Consider the following 13,075-nt stretch of genomic DNA (forward strand, 5'->3'; position numbering starts at 1 on the left):
ACCAATTGATAGAAATACACAAAGCTGGGAATAACATGTCTTAGTTTCATTTTTTTACTTTAGTGAGATGTGGTGGCAGGTTGACATATGCCATTCATGTACTATTACATATAACCCATAATGAATTATTTAAACAAATAAAGAATACTTAATCAAACAATCTATGTACAATATTACTCAAATATGCAACACATGGGTTCATTGTCCATTCAGAAATCTGATGGACGAGGGGAAGAAGCTGTTCCTAAAATATTAAGTGTGTGTCTTCAGGCTCCTGTATCTCCTCCTTGATGGTAGCAACGAGAAGAGGGAATGTTCTGGGTAATGAGGGTTCTCAATGACAGATGCCACCTTCTTAAGGTGTCGCGTTTCGAAGGTGTCCTCAATACTGGGAGGCTAGTGCCCATGACTTGCAGTGGCCCCTCCATATCAGACAGCAATGCAACCAGTTAGAATGCTCTCCACAGTATACCTGTACAAATTTGCAAGACTCTTTGGTGCAAACCAAGTCTCCTCAAATGCCTAAAGAAATAGGAAGGTGCTGTCATGACTTCTTTGTGATTGCATCAATATGTTGGACCTAGAATAGGTCTTCAGAGATGTTGACACACAGGAACTTCAAACTGCTCACCGCTCCACTGCTTATTCATTGGTGTATGTCATCTCAACTTCCCCTTCCTGAGATCCACAATCAATTCCTTGGTCTTACTGACAGAGAGTCCAAGATTGCTATTGCGACACAAATTGATCTATTCCACTCCTATACACCTCCTCATCAACATCTGAAATCTGCCAACAATGGTTGTGTCACTGGCAAATTTATAGATGGTGTTTGAGCAGTACCTAGTCATATAATTTTGGGTGTAGAGAAAGTGGAGCAGTGGGCTAAGCACACATCCTTGAGGTGTGCCAGTGTTGATTGTCAGTGAGGAGCAGATGTTATTTTTGATTCACCCAGAATGGGGTCTCCCGCTGAGGTTGACAAGGATCCATTTGCTGAGGGAGCAACAGAGGCTCAGATTCTGGAGCTTAATGATTAAAACTGAGGGTATCATTGTGTTGAACGATGAGTTGTAGCCAATAAAAAGCAACTTACGGAATGTATTACTATTGTCCAAGTGATCCAAGTGGAAAGGCAGTGAGATTGCATCTGCTGTACAGTTATGCTGGTGATAGGCAAATTATAGCAAGCCCAGGTCAACTTAGGCAGGAGTTGATTTGAAGCAGGTGGGAATTTCTGATTGCAGTATTGAGAGATTGAAGATGTTCTTAAACAATCCCCGCCAGTTGGATGGCACAGGTTTTAAATGCCCTATCAAGTACACCATTACAGCCTGATGCCATATGAGGGCTCACCCTCTTGAAAAATGTTCTGGCTTTGGCTTCATGCTCTGGTATCTAGTTACTCTTTTTTTGTGCGATTTGATTGGGGTGCTTCGGCACAGAATGGCTCTGCAGCCATCAAATGACACATGGTAAATTGAACTGAACAACACTGAACACTCCTAGATCATTTTGAGGACTCTGCAGTTTGATGCTTAATATTTGTGTTATCTGCTTGATTTGGTTTTTTTTCACGTGTTTGGTGTTTTATGTTTTCTTCGAATGGGTTCCATGATGTTTGTTTTGTGGCTGCCTGTGGGAATTCGAATCTCAGGGTTGTATACTGTAATGTATATACTTCAATAATCAATATACTTTGAATCTTTGAATCACTGCTCTAAAGACAGATAGCTATTACAATTTGATTTCATAAATGATGGTTGCCTTCCAGTACCTTAGCTAAGTGATCAGTCTTGATTTATGAAACAAGGGCTGTTACATTAAACATTTGGAGTGCTATCACAACTAACCCCAACAATAATCTCGGTACATTGCTGCTTTATACACCGGTTAATCAATAATGTGCAAAGCTAGAGCAGTGTACAGTAAATTAGGATTTCCCTCATAATAGACATATCATCCAAGACTCAAATTCAACTGCAGAAAATTTATCACACACTTTAAGTGCAGCTACACCAAGTGAAAGTAATTGATGGATTAAAAAGTCAAAATGAAAACAAAAAGGAATGATTAAAATTCCATGGCATTCATAGCAAAAGGATTTGAGTACAGGAGCAGGGAGGTTCTACTGCAGTTGTACAAGGCCTTGGTGAGACCGCACCTAGAATATTGTGTGCAGTTTTGGTCCCCTAATCTGAGGAAAGACATTCTTGCCATAGAGGGAGTACAGAGAAGGTTCACCAGATTGATTCCTGGGATGGCAGGACTTTCATATGAAGAAAGACTGGATCGACTAGGCTTATACTCACTGGAATTTAGAAGATTGAGGGGGGATCTTATTGAAACGTATAAAATTCTAAATGGATTGGACAGGCTAGATGCAGGAAGACTGTTTCCGATGTTGGGGAAGTCCAGAACGAGGGGTCACAGTTTAAGGATAAAGGGGAAAGCCTTTTAGGACCGAGATGAGGAGAAACTGCTTCACAGAGAGTGGTGAATCTGTGGAATTCTCTGCCACAGGAAACAGTTGAGGCCGGTTCATTGGCTATATTTAAGAGGAAGTTAGATATGGCCCTTGTGGCTAAAGGGATCAGGGGGTATGGAGAGAAAGCAGGTACAGGGTTCTGAGTTGGATGATCAGCCATGATCATACTGAATGGCAGTGCAGGCTCAAAGGGCCGAATGGCCTACTCCTGCACCTATTTTCTATGTTTCTATGATCAACTATTCCAAGTGAGAATATAGGCTGTTTCATAGCCTGTTTCAACATACATGTTGATGACATCCAGCTTTACCTCATTACAAATTGACACCATCATCATCTCTAATCAGCAAATTATTCGTCCAATATCCAAAATCAGAGAGAAAATTTCTCCTAAATACTGAGTACTGACACAATACGATTGGTATTATTGGCAGAATTTCTGATGTCGACTAGAAGCCGTACAGGAGCAAGATATATCAGCTAGTTGAGTCATGTCACAGCAACAACCTTGCACTCACAGTCAGTAAGACTAAAGATTTTATTGTGAACTTCAGAAAGGGTAGGACGAGGGAACCATAGAGGAATCAGAAGTGGAAAGGGTGAACAACTTCCAGATCCTGGGTGTCAACATCTCTGATGATCTATCCCGGGCCTAACATATTGAACCAGTTGCAAAGAAGACACAACAGCAGCTATATTCCATTAGGAATTTGAGGAAATTTGGTATGTCACCAAAGACACTCGCAAATTTCTACAGATGTACCATGGAAAGCATTCTAACTAGCTACATCACCACCTATTATGGTGGGGGGGGGGGGGGCACCAGACAGGATCGAAATAAGCTGCAGAAAGTTGTAAACTCAGTCAGCTCCATCATGGGCACTAGCCTCCCCAGCATCTAGGACACTTTCAAGGAGCAATATCTCAAAAAGTCAGCATCCATCATTAAGACCCCTATGCCCAGGACATGCTTTCTTCTCATTGCTACCATCAGGGAGGAGGTATAGGTGCCTGAAGGCACATACTCAACAATTCAGCAACAGCTTCTTCCCCTTTGCCACCAGATTTCTGAATGGACATTGAACCCATGAACACTACCTCACAACTATTTTTCTCTCTATTTAACTTTAAATGCACTTCTTACTGTAATTTGCACTTTTATTATTATATTGCAATGTACTGCTGCTGCATTAACAAGTTTCACAATATATGCCAGTGATATTAAACCTGATTCTGATTATAAACTGTTCCTTACCACTAACTCTTCTCCCTAGCAACTGTCCTAAAATAATCCAAACCATTCAGTTTTAGTTCTACATAACCCCACCTTGCATTCTGACCTCATGGTCATTTAATCAAAGACTGTCAACTTCCACTTCCTTAACATCACCCAATTCTGTCTACACCTAAGCTTATCTGCTGCTGAAACTGTCATCCCTTTGTTATCTCTAAGTATTACTATTTCTTCTCACTGTTAGCTACACTTTTTTCTTCTGTTCTCCATCTAACGCTCAACTGCACACCTTCAAATCTGTGACATGTTCACTCAACACTTGCATGTTTTCTGACTTGCACTGCTTCCCAGTTAAGCAACAACTCAATTTTAAAACGATCATCCTTAATTTCAAATCTGTCCATGGTATTCCCTTCTTCTCTCTGTAATATCCTCCAGCATTATAATACTCCAAGATACCCGCACTTTTCAATTTTAAGTTCTAGGGTATTTCCAAATTTAATTGGTCCACCATTGTTGGCATTGCCTTCATCTGCCAAAACCTAAATCGTTTTAATTTCCTAAAACTTCTCGTATTCTCCTGCAAGATGAAACTGATGACTATTGGAGCTAATGTGGAAACCAATGAGTTTTCTAGAAATGAGACTTGAAGTAGTGACAGACAGGGGAGTGAATAATTTGTGAACTGGTTTCCTCATTCCACCACTCATGTCTCAATATTATCCAAATGCTCCTCCTTGACCATGGCCAAATTCTCAGGAGTCATTTACCTCCCCCCCCCCCCCACAGAGGCTTTGACCACATCCTTGAATCTTTTTCTTAATCCATCAACCCGTCTTTTACCACAGCAGAGCTTGGACTCTTGAAGATACCAGACTCTTGAAATAGACAGTCTCATCATAAAATAAAATCTCATGCTACAGATTTAGCACCTGCCCCAAGTTGTGAGCTGATGCTCGTGGGTAGCATGGTTGCGTAGCAATTAACACAATTTACAGTGCCAGTGATTGGGATTCAATTCCCAACAATGTCTTTAAGGAGTTTGTACATTCTCTCATGTGACTGCATGGATTTCCTCTGGATGCTCTGGTTTCCTCCCATTTTCAAAGACATATAGGTTAGGATTAGTACATGGAGGTCATACTTTGTTGGCATCAGAAGCATGGCAACACTTGCTAGCTGCCTGCAGCACATCCTCAGACTGTGTTGGTCACTGACACAAACATTTCACTATGTGCTTCGATGTTTTGATACGTGACAAATAAAGCTAATCTCTTAAAATCTCCTCCATTGCTGCCTATCCCTTTCTCCCTCTCCCTTTCCACCAGCTCAATGTTTGCTCTCAACTAAAGAAATGCCATTTGAGTTGCTTGCAATGAGTTTATTAAAGCATGCAAACCCAAATCAGATTTTTCTTATTTAGAAGAATTAATAGCCAAAGGGTTGAACAAATGTAATCACTCTTCTATGTGGCAATTTAAAATACTACTACTTACTTTATGTGTAAAGAATCTAAAAATGTGATTTGAAACAAGAATGAGGTAAGATCAGCATTAATTTTAAATCAAAGATTACTTGCATAAGCTACAAAGTATCACAAGGGGAAAAAAAGCAAAAACTTACCTTAAGTACAAATTTATTTGAGGACATTACTGCAGTAGGAACATATCCTGCTAAACCTGCAATGATAGTTTAATAAATTACTATAATCTTATTCACAGAATCAGTCAACCAACTTCAGTTAAGACATAAAAACCATGAGATGGAACAAAATATTAATTAAACACAGTGCCAATTTGTCTCATAGTCAACACTCATCTGTTAGTCAAAAAGACTGGGTATTTTACTTCACTTTTAAAACAGCAGCACAAGCTCCAGGCTGATAACTGAAATGTTGTGAAGGAACCACTCCAATATTTGAGAATGGAATGTTAGTAGTTGAATGAATGTGAAAAGAACTTAGTTCTTTTTAATGAGTAAGGAGTTCTCACAGTCATGTACAAGACTATCTTATTCATCAAGACCATCAAAAAAGAAACCCAAACTGTTCATTTTTTCTGTTCGTGGAAACCAGATGTGCAAATAAAAATTGTTACTTGTAAGTTTTGAAAGATGCAATATATGTGCAAGCAGTTTCCTCCCTGAAGCCTTTGAATTATGTCAAACAATTCAAATACTTTGAGTCTTGGAAAATTTAGAAACAATAAAATATCAACTGCATCACTTTTCTCTGGTGGGGTGATATTTCAGTGCCACATAGGGTACTTGCTTCTAACCAGTGAAAATCAATTTATTACTAACTTTTATTAAGTTTTATAAGTGATGTAGTCAACATGCTTGCATTTACACAGAATAAAGAACACCCTAGTACTCTCAATCTTATTTTAAGAAAGAAATTAAGACATTCAGCATCTGAAATCTCTGCTTTTTAATATGGACCATCATTGCTATGAAATAGACAGTGTATAAGTTACTTCTGAATTTAGCCAGTTAAACCTGAGCAGTTTAATCAATGAGTACAGTATCCACGATGCTCTTTTACACAAGCATATTTAATGGATCAAGACACTATTTTTTCCATATAATGGAATGTATGGTATCCATCCATACAGGGTGCTTGTCTAACTTGAATCAGTCCTAACTACTAATAATGGCACTGGCTTGCAGCAGAGTCATCTGAAGCCAAGTGTGAAGAATCTTAACCCTTCCCAACTTCAAAGCTTATCAATGAGCCAGACTGGCAGCTCATTCATCAACAGTCTTTAAGCACTAAAGGTCTGATAAACTAAGATTAGCAGATATTTGCCAAACAGGATTGACTCAGTTCCAAACTAACACTACCAGGAATTCTATTTTGGAGACAACATGATCCCAAAAAGACTGATTATATGCCAAACTCATCAACAATGATCAAATTGTACTCAAAGGAAGTTATTCAATAATTTAGTGTAACACGCTGTAAGGTTTCACTGCTAATGTAATGACTTCTCTGTAATGTCCCACTGCTGAGGTAATGGTTTCTCTGTAGCAGCAATGCTTGGGTTATGCCAAGAGACAACAGGGGCATGCTAGCCAATGAGCAGGATGTTATTCTTTCTTGTGTGTCTGGGAGCCAGGAATTCACAGTCTTTTGCCAGGGAGAGATGAGGAGAGAAGGCGCAAATGGAGAGAATTGGTAGACCTTGGACTGAGTGGACTTGGAGCGAGGGTCCGAAGGTCAGTGACAATCGGAGGAGGTCGATGGTGGACAAACGGCCTTATCAGTGAGCTTCAATGTTGCATATCTGACTGTTTCATGAGAATGGGCCCTTTTTCTTTACTAACCACATAGTCAAATTAAGAATTATAAAGCTCAATCATTTAATCGTATATTGGGTACTGTTTGTTATTTCATGGTACTGATTTGTTACAGGGGACACATCGCGCAGCATCCACCCAAATGAGATTTCTTAAGTTTGGCTGGGCCAGGGGGGCTATCATTCCTTATATTAAATTGCTAGCCAAAGCAAGTTACAATTGTGGGGGCTACGTTCAGGATTGATTCCGTTGGATGCTGTGTGATTATCCTGAATGGGGTAGATATTCGTACTCTGGATGAATTGTTAATTTGCCTGTTAATACTGTTAAAGTTGTGATTGTTGGCGGAGGTTTGATAAAATGGCTGGCGCAGCTCTTGTTTTAATGCAGACCAGTGGCAACGTAGTAGTAGCGGGGGGGGGGGGGGGGGGCAGAGGTTTCAAAGACAGGGTTCTATCGTTTCTGAGGAGTGAGGGGAAGAAGTGGTCGGATTTGGAATGTCTGATTAGTCCACATCCCCCAGGGGAGAGTGAGAATTCTGAGTTAGTATCCGCCCTTACCTCTCTGATGAATAAATGGAAAGATCAGGTTCAAAGCCCCAGCTACAATAGGCTCCGCCTATTCTCTGGAATTATGCGCGCTCACCCTTAAAGGGGAGGAGGAGTATGAGACTTGGGTGGAGCAGACCTCTCAGTTGTTAGATGAGTGACAGTGCTTGGATGACATAAAGCGACACAGATTGGTTTAAAGTTTGAATGGGTGGGCTGCTGATGTTGTGAGAACCGTCAGGTTAAAGTGTCCCATAGCGACAGCTGGCAATTACGTGCAAACACTGAACAATGCTTTTGGCCCGACAGGAAGCCCAATGGAGCTCATGGTGGGGTTTCAGAACATGTGTCAGGAGAAGGGAGAGAAGCCTACTGCTTTTATTTTTCAGCTAGAGAGGCTGCTAAATTGCTTGCAGCACAGAGGGGTCATTCAGGCAGCTGAGGTCGATCAGTTAAGGATCGACCAGATAGCCAGGGGCGCCCAGTCCCAAGACCTGATTGCGTGAGGCCTCCAACAGTCTCATAAGATGCACCCCTTCCATCTTTTGTTGAGCAGATCAGAGAGGTAGGGGAAGAGGAGGATGCACTGGAAGCACGGGAGGACTCCGTCAGCAGGGTACAGTCCTTGGTATTGGTTCCCTGCGGTGCAGTAACCATGGATAGCCTGCCCCGGGGAGCGGTAGAGGAGATTGTGGCAGAGTTGAGAACTGAGATAGGTCGGCTGTTCTCAGCGGGTGTGACCCCTTCCCCACCATATGATGGAGCTGAGCTTCCAAGGGGAAGAACAATGCGGAGGGCTGGTGGCAGCAGGTGTCACGCCAGAAGGAGAGTGACCCCCTGGGTACCTAAGCAGAGAGAGTCATTGGGAAAACTTAGAGGAGACCCAGTGAGGGAATGGCCTGGTGTCTCTGGGGGAGCACGTTGCCAGCAATGTACCAAGGAAACTCCCCCCAAAGTGAAAGGCCCAATTCCTGAAGGCTTAGTGGGACCATGCTCCAGTGTGTCGCTACGGATAGTGGGTATTTATGCTAAAGCCATACTCAACACCAGGTTGCAGGTCACGTTGTTGTACCGTTCGTTTTACAACCTCGGTCCAAGGAGCGACAGGCTAAGATACTGTCCACCTTCCTGTCCTTTTTTCCCCCTCCCTTTCTTCCCCAAGGGAGGGTAACCACACAGAAGCTGATTCAACGGGTGACTCACTTTTGCGTAGCCTTTCTCGAACCTCCGATAGTAACCACAGAACCAGAGGAACGAGTGCAGAGCGCTCACAGTCTGGGACATTGGCCAGTTGGTGACAGCCTCTATCTTAGATTGATCTGCAACTACTCTATCCCTTGAGACTATATTCCCAACATAGCTAACAGAGATCTTGCAGAACTGACACGTATGCAAGGAAAGTTTTAACTCTTCAACTTTCAGGCGGCCCAGCACCTTCAGTAGCCTCGCTTCATGTTCTTCCAAGATGGATCCAAATACTATGAGGTCATCCAGATATACCAATACCTCAAGCAAGTTCATATCCCCCACCGTCTTCTCCATGACCTGCTGGAAGGTTGCAGGACTGGAAAAATCCCAGGGGACATATAATGACGTTTTCCCTTTGTCGACCTCACTCATGGGGATCTGGTAATATCCACTCCTCAAGTCCAGCACACTGAACCACTTCGCACCACTCAGGCAGGCCAGTGCATTTCAATCCTTAAGACAGTAGACTTGTCAGGGATGGTGCACCTGTTCAAAGTCCTATAGTCCACATACATCTGTACCTTCCCATTCTTCTTTCGGGCCACTACTATTGGGGATACATAGGAGCTTTGAGACTCGGTGATGAACCCAGCTTCCGTCAACATACACAAATGCTGCAGAACATTCACCACCTCTGTAGGGGCCAGTCGCCACAACCTTTCTCTGATCGGGGTATCCTTAGTCACCTGGATAGAGTGACACGTGATCTTGGAACAACCCACATCAAACTCGTCAGTGGAAAAGACACCTTCCAGCTTCAACATCTTTTCTACCAACCTCCTCTTCCAACCCACAGGAACCGGAGAGTCCATTAAGTTGAATGACTCAGCTGTCAACTTCCCCCTTTTTCCAATAGTTTCTTCCTGGCTTGTCTCACAGGGACATTAGACATTACCGTCACTGGGAACAAATGCGCTAAGGGGCATCCCCCGCTTGAAGGTGACCTCCCTCTTTGTAGCATTCTTGACAATCACTGCCATCCTGCTTGCCTGTACGACTGAGGGCTTCTGCAATTTGGGCCTCACTAGTATCCCAGCAGGAAATCCCGACTCCCCCTCGTTGTATTCCAGCGTATCCACTAAGATGGCCTCGCCCTCAGGCACTCTGGGAAATTTGGGTGTCCCCATTGTTTTCCAATCCAGTCAATATCCTGGTAAATCTCCTCTGCACCCTCTCCATAGCTTCCACATTCTTCCTATAATGAGGTAACCAGAACTGAACACAATACTCTAAGTGTGGTCTCACCAGAGATTTGTAGAGTTGCAACATGACCTCTCTACTCTGGAACTCAATCCCCTTATTAATGAAGCCTAGCATCCCACAGGCCTTCTTAACTATCCTATCAACCCGTGCAGCGACCTTGAGGGATGTATGGATTTGAACCCCAAGGTCCCTCTTTTCATCCACACTCTTAAGTAACCGACCATTAACCCTTCACTCAGCCTTCTGGTTTGTCCTTCCAAAATACATCACCTCACACTTATCCGGATTGTACTCCATCTGCCACTTTTTTGCCCAACTTTGCATCCTGTCTGTATCTTTCGACAAACTACAGCTCCATCCACAACTCCTCCAATCTTCCTGTCATCTGCAAACTTACTCACCCATTCTTCCGCCTCTTCATCCAGGTCATTTATAAAAATCACAAAGAGCAGGGGTCCCAGGACAGATCCTTGCGGCACTCTGCTAGTCACCAACCTCCAGGCAGGATACTTCCCTTCCACTACTACCCTCTGCTTTATTCCTGTAGACCAATTTTTTATCTAAACAGCCAAGGTTCCACTGATCCCATGCCTCATGACTTTCTGGACGAGTCTCTCTTGGGGGACCTTGTCAAATGCCTTGCTAAAATCCATGTAGACCACATCTACCGCCATACTGTCATCAATTTGTTTTGTTACCTCTTCAAAAAACTCAATTAGGCTTGTGAGGCACGATCTTCCCTTCACAAAGCCATGTTGACTATCCTTGAGTAGACTGTACTTCCCCAAATGCTCGTTCATCCTATCCTTCAATGGCTTGCAGACCACCAATGTAAGACTCACCGGTCTATAGTTCCCAGGATTCTCCCTATTACTTTTTTAAACAAGGGAACTACTTTTGCCATTCTCCAATCCTCCGGCACCTCCCCTGCAGCCAAAGAGAATTCAAAGATCATAGCTACTGCTCCAGCAATCTCTTCTTTCACTTCCCTCAGCAACCTGGGGTATATCACATCCGGCCCTGAGGAACATCAATCTTGATGTTTTAAGAAGATCCAACAGTATTTCTTCCTTAATCTCCACATTGTCCAGCACACAGGCCTGTTCTATTTCGACCTCACCCTGATCAAGGTCCTTTTCACTTGTGAATACTGAAGCAAAGTATTCATTTAGGACCTCCCCAATCTCCTCTGCCTCCAGGCACATGTTGCCTTCTTTATCCTTTAGCGGCCCCACCTTCATTCTTGTCATCCTTTTTTTCTTCACATACGTATAGAACGCCTTGGGGTTCTCCTTAATCCTACATGCCAAGGCCTTCCCATGCCCACTTTGAGCTCTCCTAAGTCCTTTCTTACGCTCCTTCCTGGCTACCCTATATTTCTCATGAACCCCTCCTGCTCCCCACTTCTTATATCTAACATATGCTTCCTTATTCCTCTTGACGAGTTGCCTCATGTGTTTCGTCAGCCACGGTTCCCTTTTCCTACCATTTTTTCCTTGTCTCAGTGGGACAAACCTATTCTGAACCCAGCACAAGTGGTCCCTAAACTTCCTCCACATTACTTCTGTGCTTTCACCCTTGAACATCTGTTTCCAATTTACTCTCGCTAGTTCCTGCCTCATCCCTTCATAGTGAGCCCTTCCCCAGTTAAGCACTTTACCATTTTGTCTGTTTTTATCCTTTTCTGCTATGGGAGTTGAGGTCACTCTCACCAATATGCTCCCCCACCAAGAGGTCTGCCACCTGACCAGGTTCATTACCCAGAACTAGATCCAGTATGGTCTCTCCTCTCGTCAGCGGTCCACATACTGTGTCAGGAATCCTTCTTGAACACACATGACAAATGCAGCCCGTTCTATCCCCCTTGCAGTCAGGAGGTGCCAGTCAATATGAGGGAAGTTGAAATCACACATAACTACAACCCTGTATTTCCTGCACAATTCTAAAATCTGCCTGCTTATCTGCTCCTCGGTGTCCCGAGGGCTATTTGGGAGCCTAAATACTACAGCACAGTGATTGATGCCTTCCTATTTCTGACTCAGTGGACACTCTCTCTGCAGCGTCCTCCCTTTCTATAGCCATGATACTACCCTGACCAGTAATACTACTCCCCCCCACTTCTACCTCCCATCTTATTCCTTTTAAAACACCTAAACCCTGGTACCAGCATCAGCCAATCCTGCCCTTCCTCCAGCCAAGTTTCAGTAATGGCCACGACATCGTAGTTCCACGTACTGATCCATACTCTAAGTTCATCCCCTTTATTCCTAATACTCCTAGCATTGAAATAGACTCATTTGAACCCCTCTAACTGGCTATATTTATGTTTTGTCCCCTGCCTGTCCTTCCTCACCAACTCAGAACACATAGCAACATGCCCTTGTCCTTCTACCGTAATCTCTGCACTCACATTCTGATTCCCACCCCCCTGCCAAACTAGTTTAAACCCTGCCCAATATCTCTAGCAAACCTGCCCACCAAGATATTGGTCCCTTTCCAGTTCAGGTGCAGCCCATCCTTTCTGTACAGGTCAGACCTTCCCCAGAAGAGATCCCAATGATCCAGAAATCTGAACCCCTGCCCCCTACACCAACTCTTCAGCCACACATTCATCTGCCATAACTTCCTGTTCCTACCCTCTCTGTCTCGTGGCACAGGTAGTAATCCAGAGATTACCACCCTTGAGTTCCTGCTTTTTAACTTCTTTCCTAACTCCCTATATTCCTTCTTCAGGACCTCATCCCTACTCCTATCTATGTCATTGGTCCCCACGTGGAGCACGACATCTGGCTGCTCACCCTCTCTCCTGAGAATACCAAGAACTCGATCCGAGATATCGCCGACCCTGGCACAAGGGAGGCAACAGACCATCCAGGATTCACGATCTCTCTCACAGAACCTCTTATCTGTCCCCCTATCGAATCCCCTATCACTACTGCTCTCCTCTTTTCCCTCCTTCCTTTCTGAGCTGAGCTTCACCTGAGCTGAGCCAGGAGAAGTGGGGGGAGGGGCTATCTGTGGGCAGCCTGGGTTGCAGCAGGACTCTTAAAGGGAGGA

The 13,075-nt window shown here is 43.6% G+C and overlaps 1 protein-coding gene across 2 annotated transcripts in view; it reads right to left on the minus strand.

The window, feature by feature from the left end:
- Window positions 1–13,075, minus strand: part of slx4ip (SLX4 interacting protein) — a 142,922-nt gene that overhangs the window by 109,717 nt on the left and 20,130 nt on the right. The window contains exon 2 of one of the 2 annotated variants that reach the window (XM_073051287.1): window positions 5,346–5,401. The exons of the other annotated variant lie outside the window; for it this stretch is intronic. Coding sequence (XP_072907388.1) covers window positions 5,346–5,372 — 27 coding nt within the window. The 5' untranslated portion in view covers window positions 5,373–5,401. The remainder of the gene's footprint in view (window positions 1–5,345; window positions 5,402–13,075) is intronic. 2 annotated transcript variants of the gene reach the window in all.

The sequence above is a fragment of the Hemitrygon akajei genome, chromosome 7 (genome assembly GCF_048418815.1).
Source record: "Hemitrygon akajei chromosome 7, sHemAka1.3, whole genome shotgun sequence".
NCBI lineage: Eukaryota > Metazoa > Chordata > Chondrichthyes > Myliobatiformes > Dasyatidae > Hemitrygon > Hemitrygon akajei.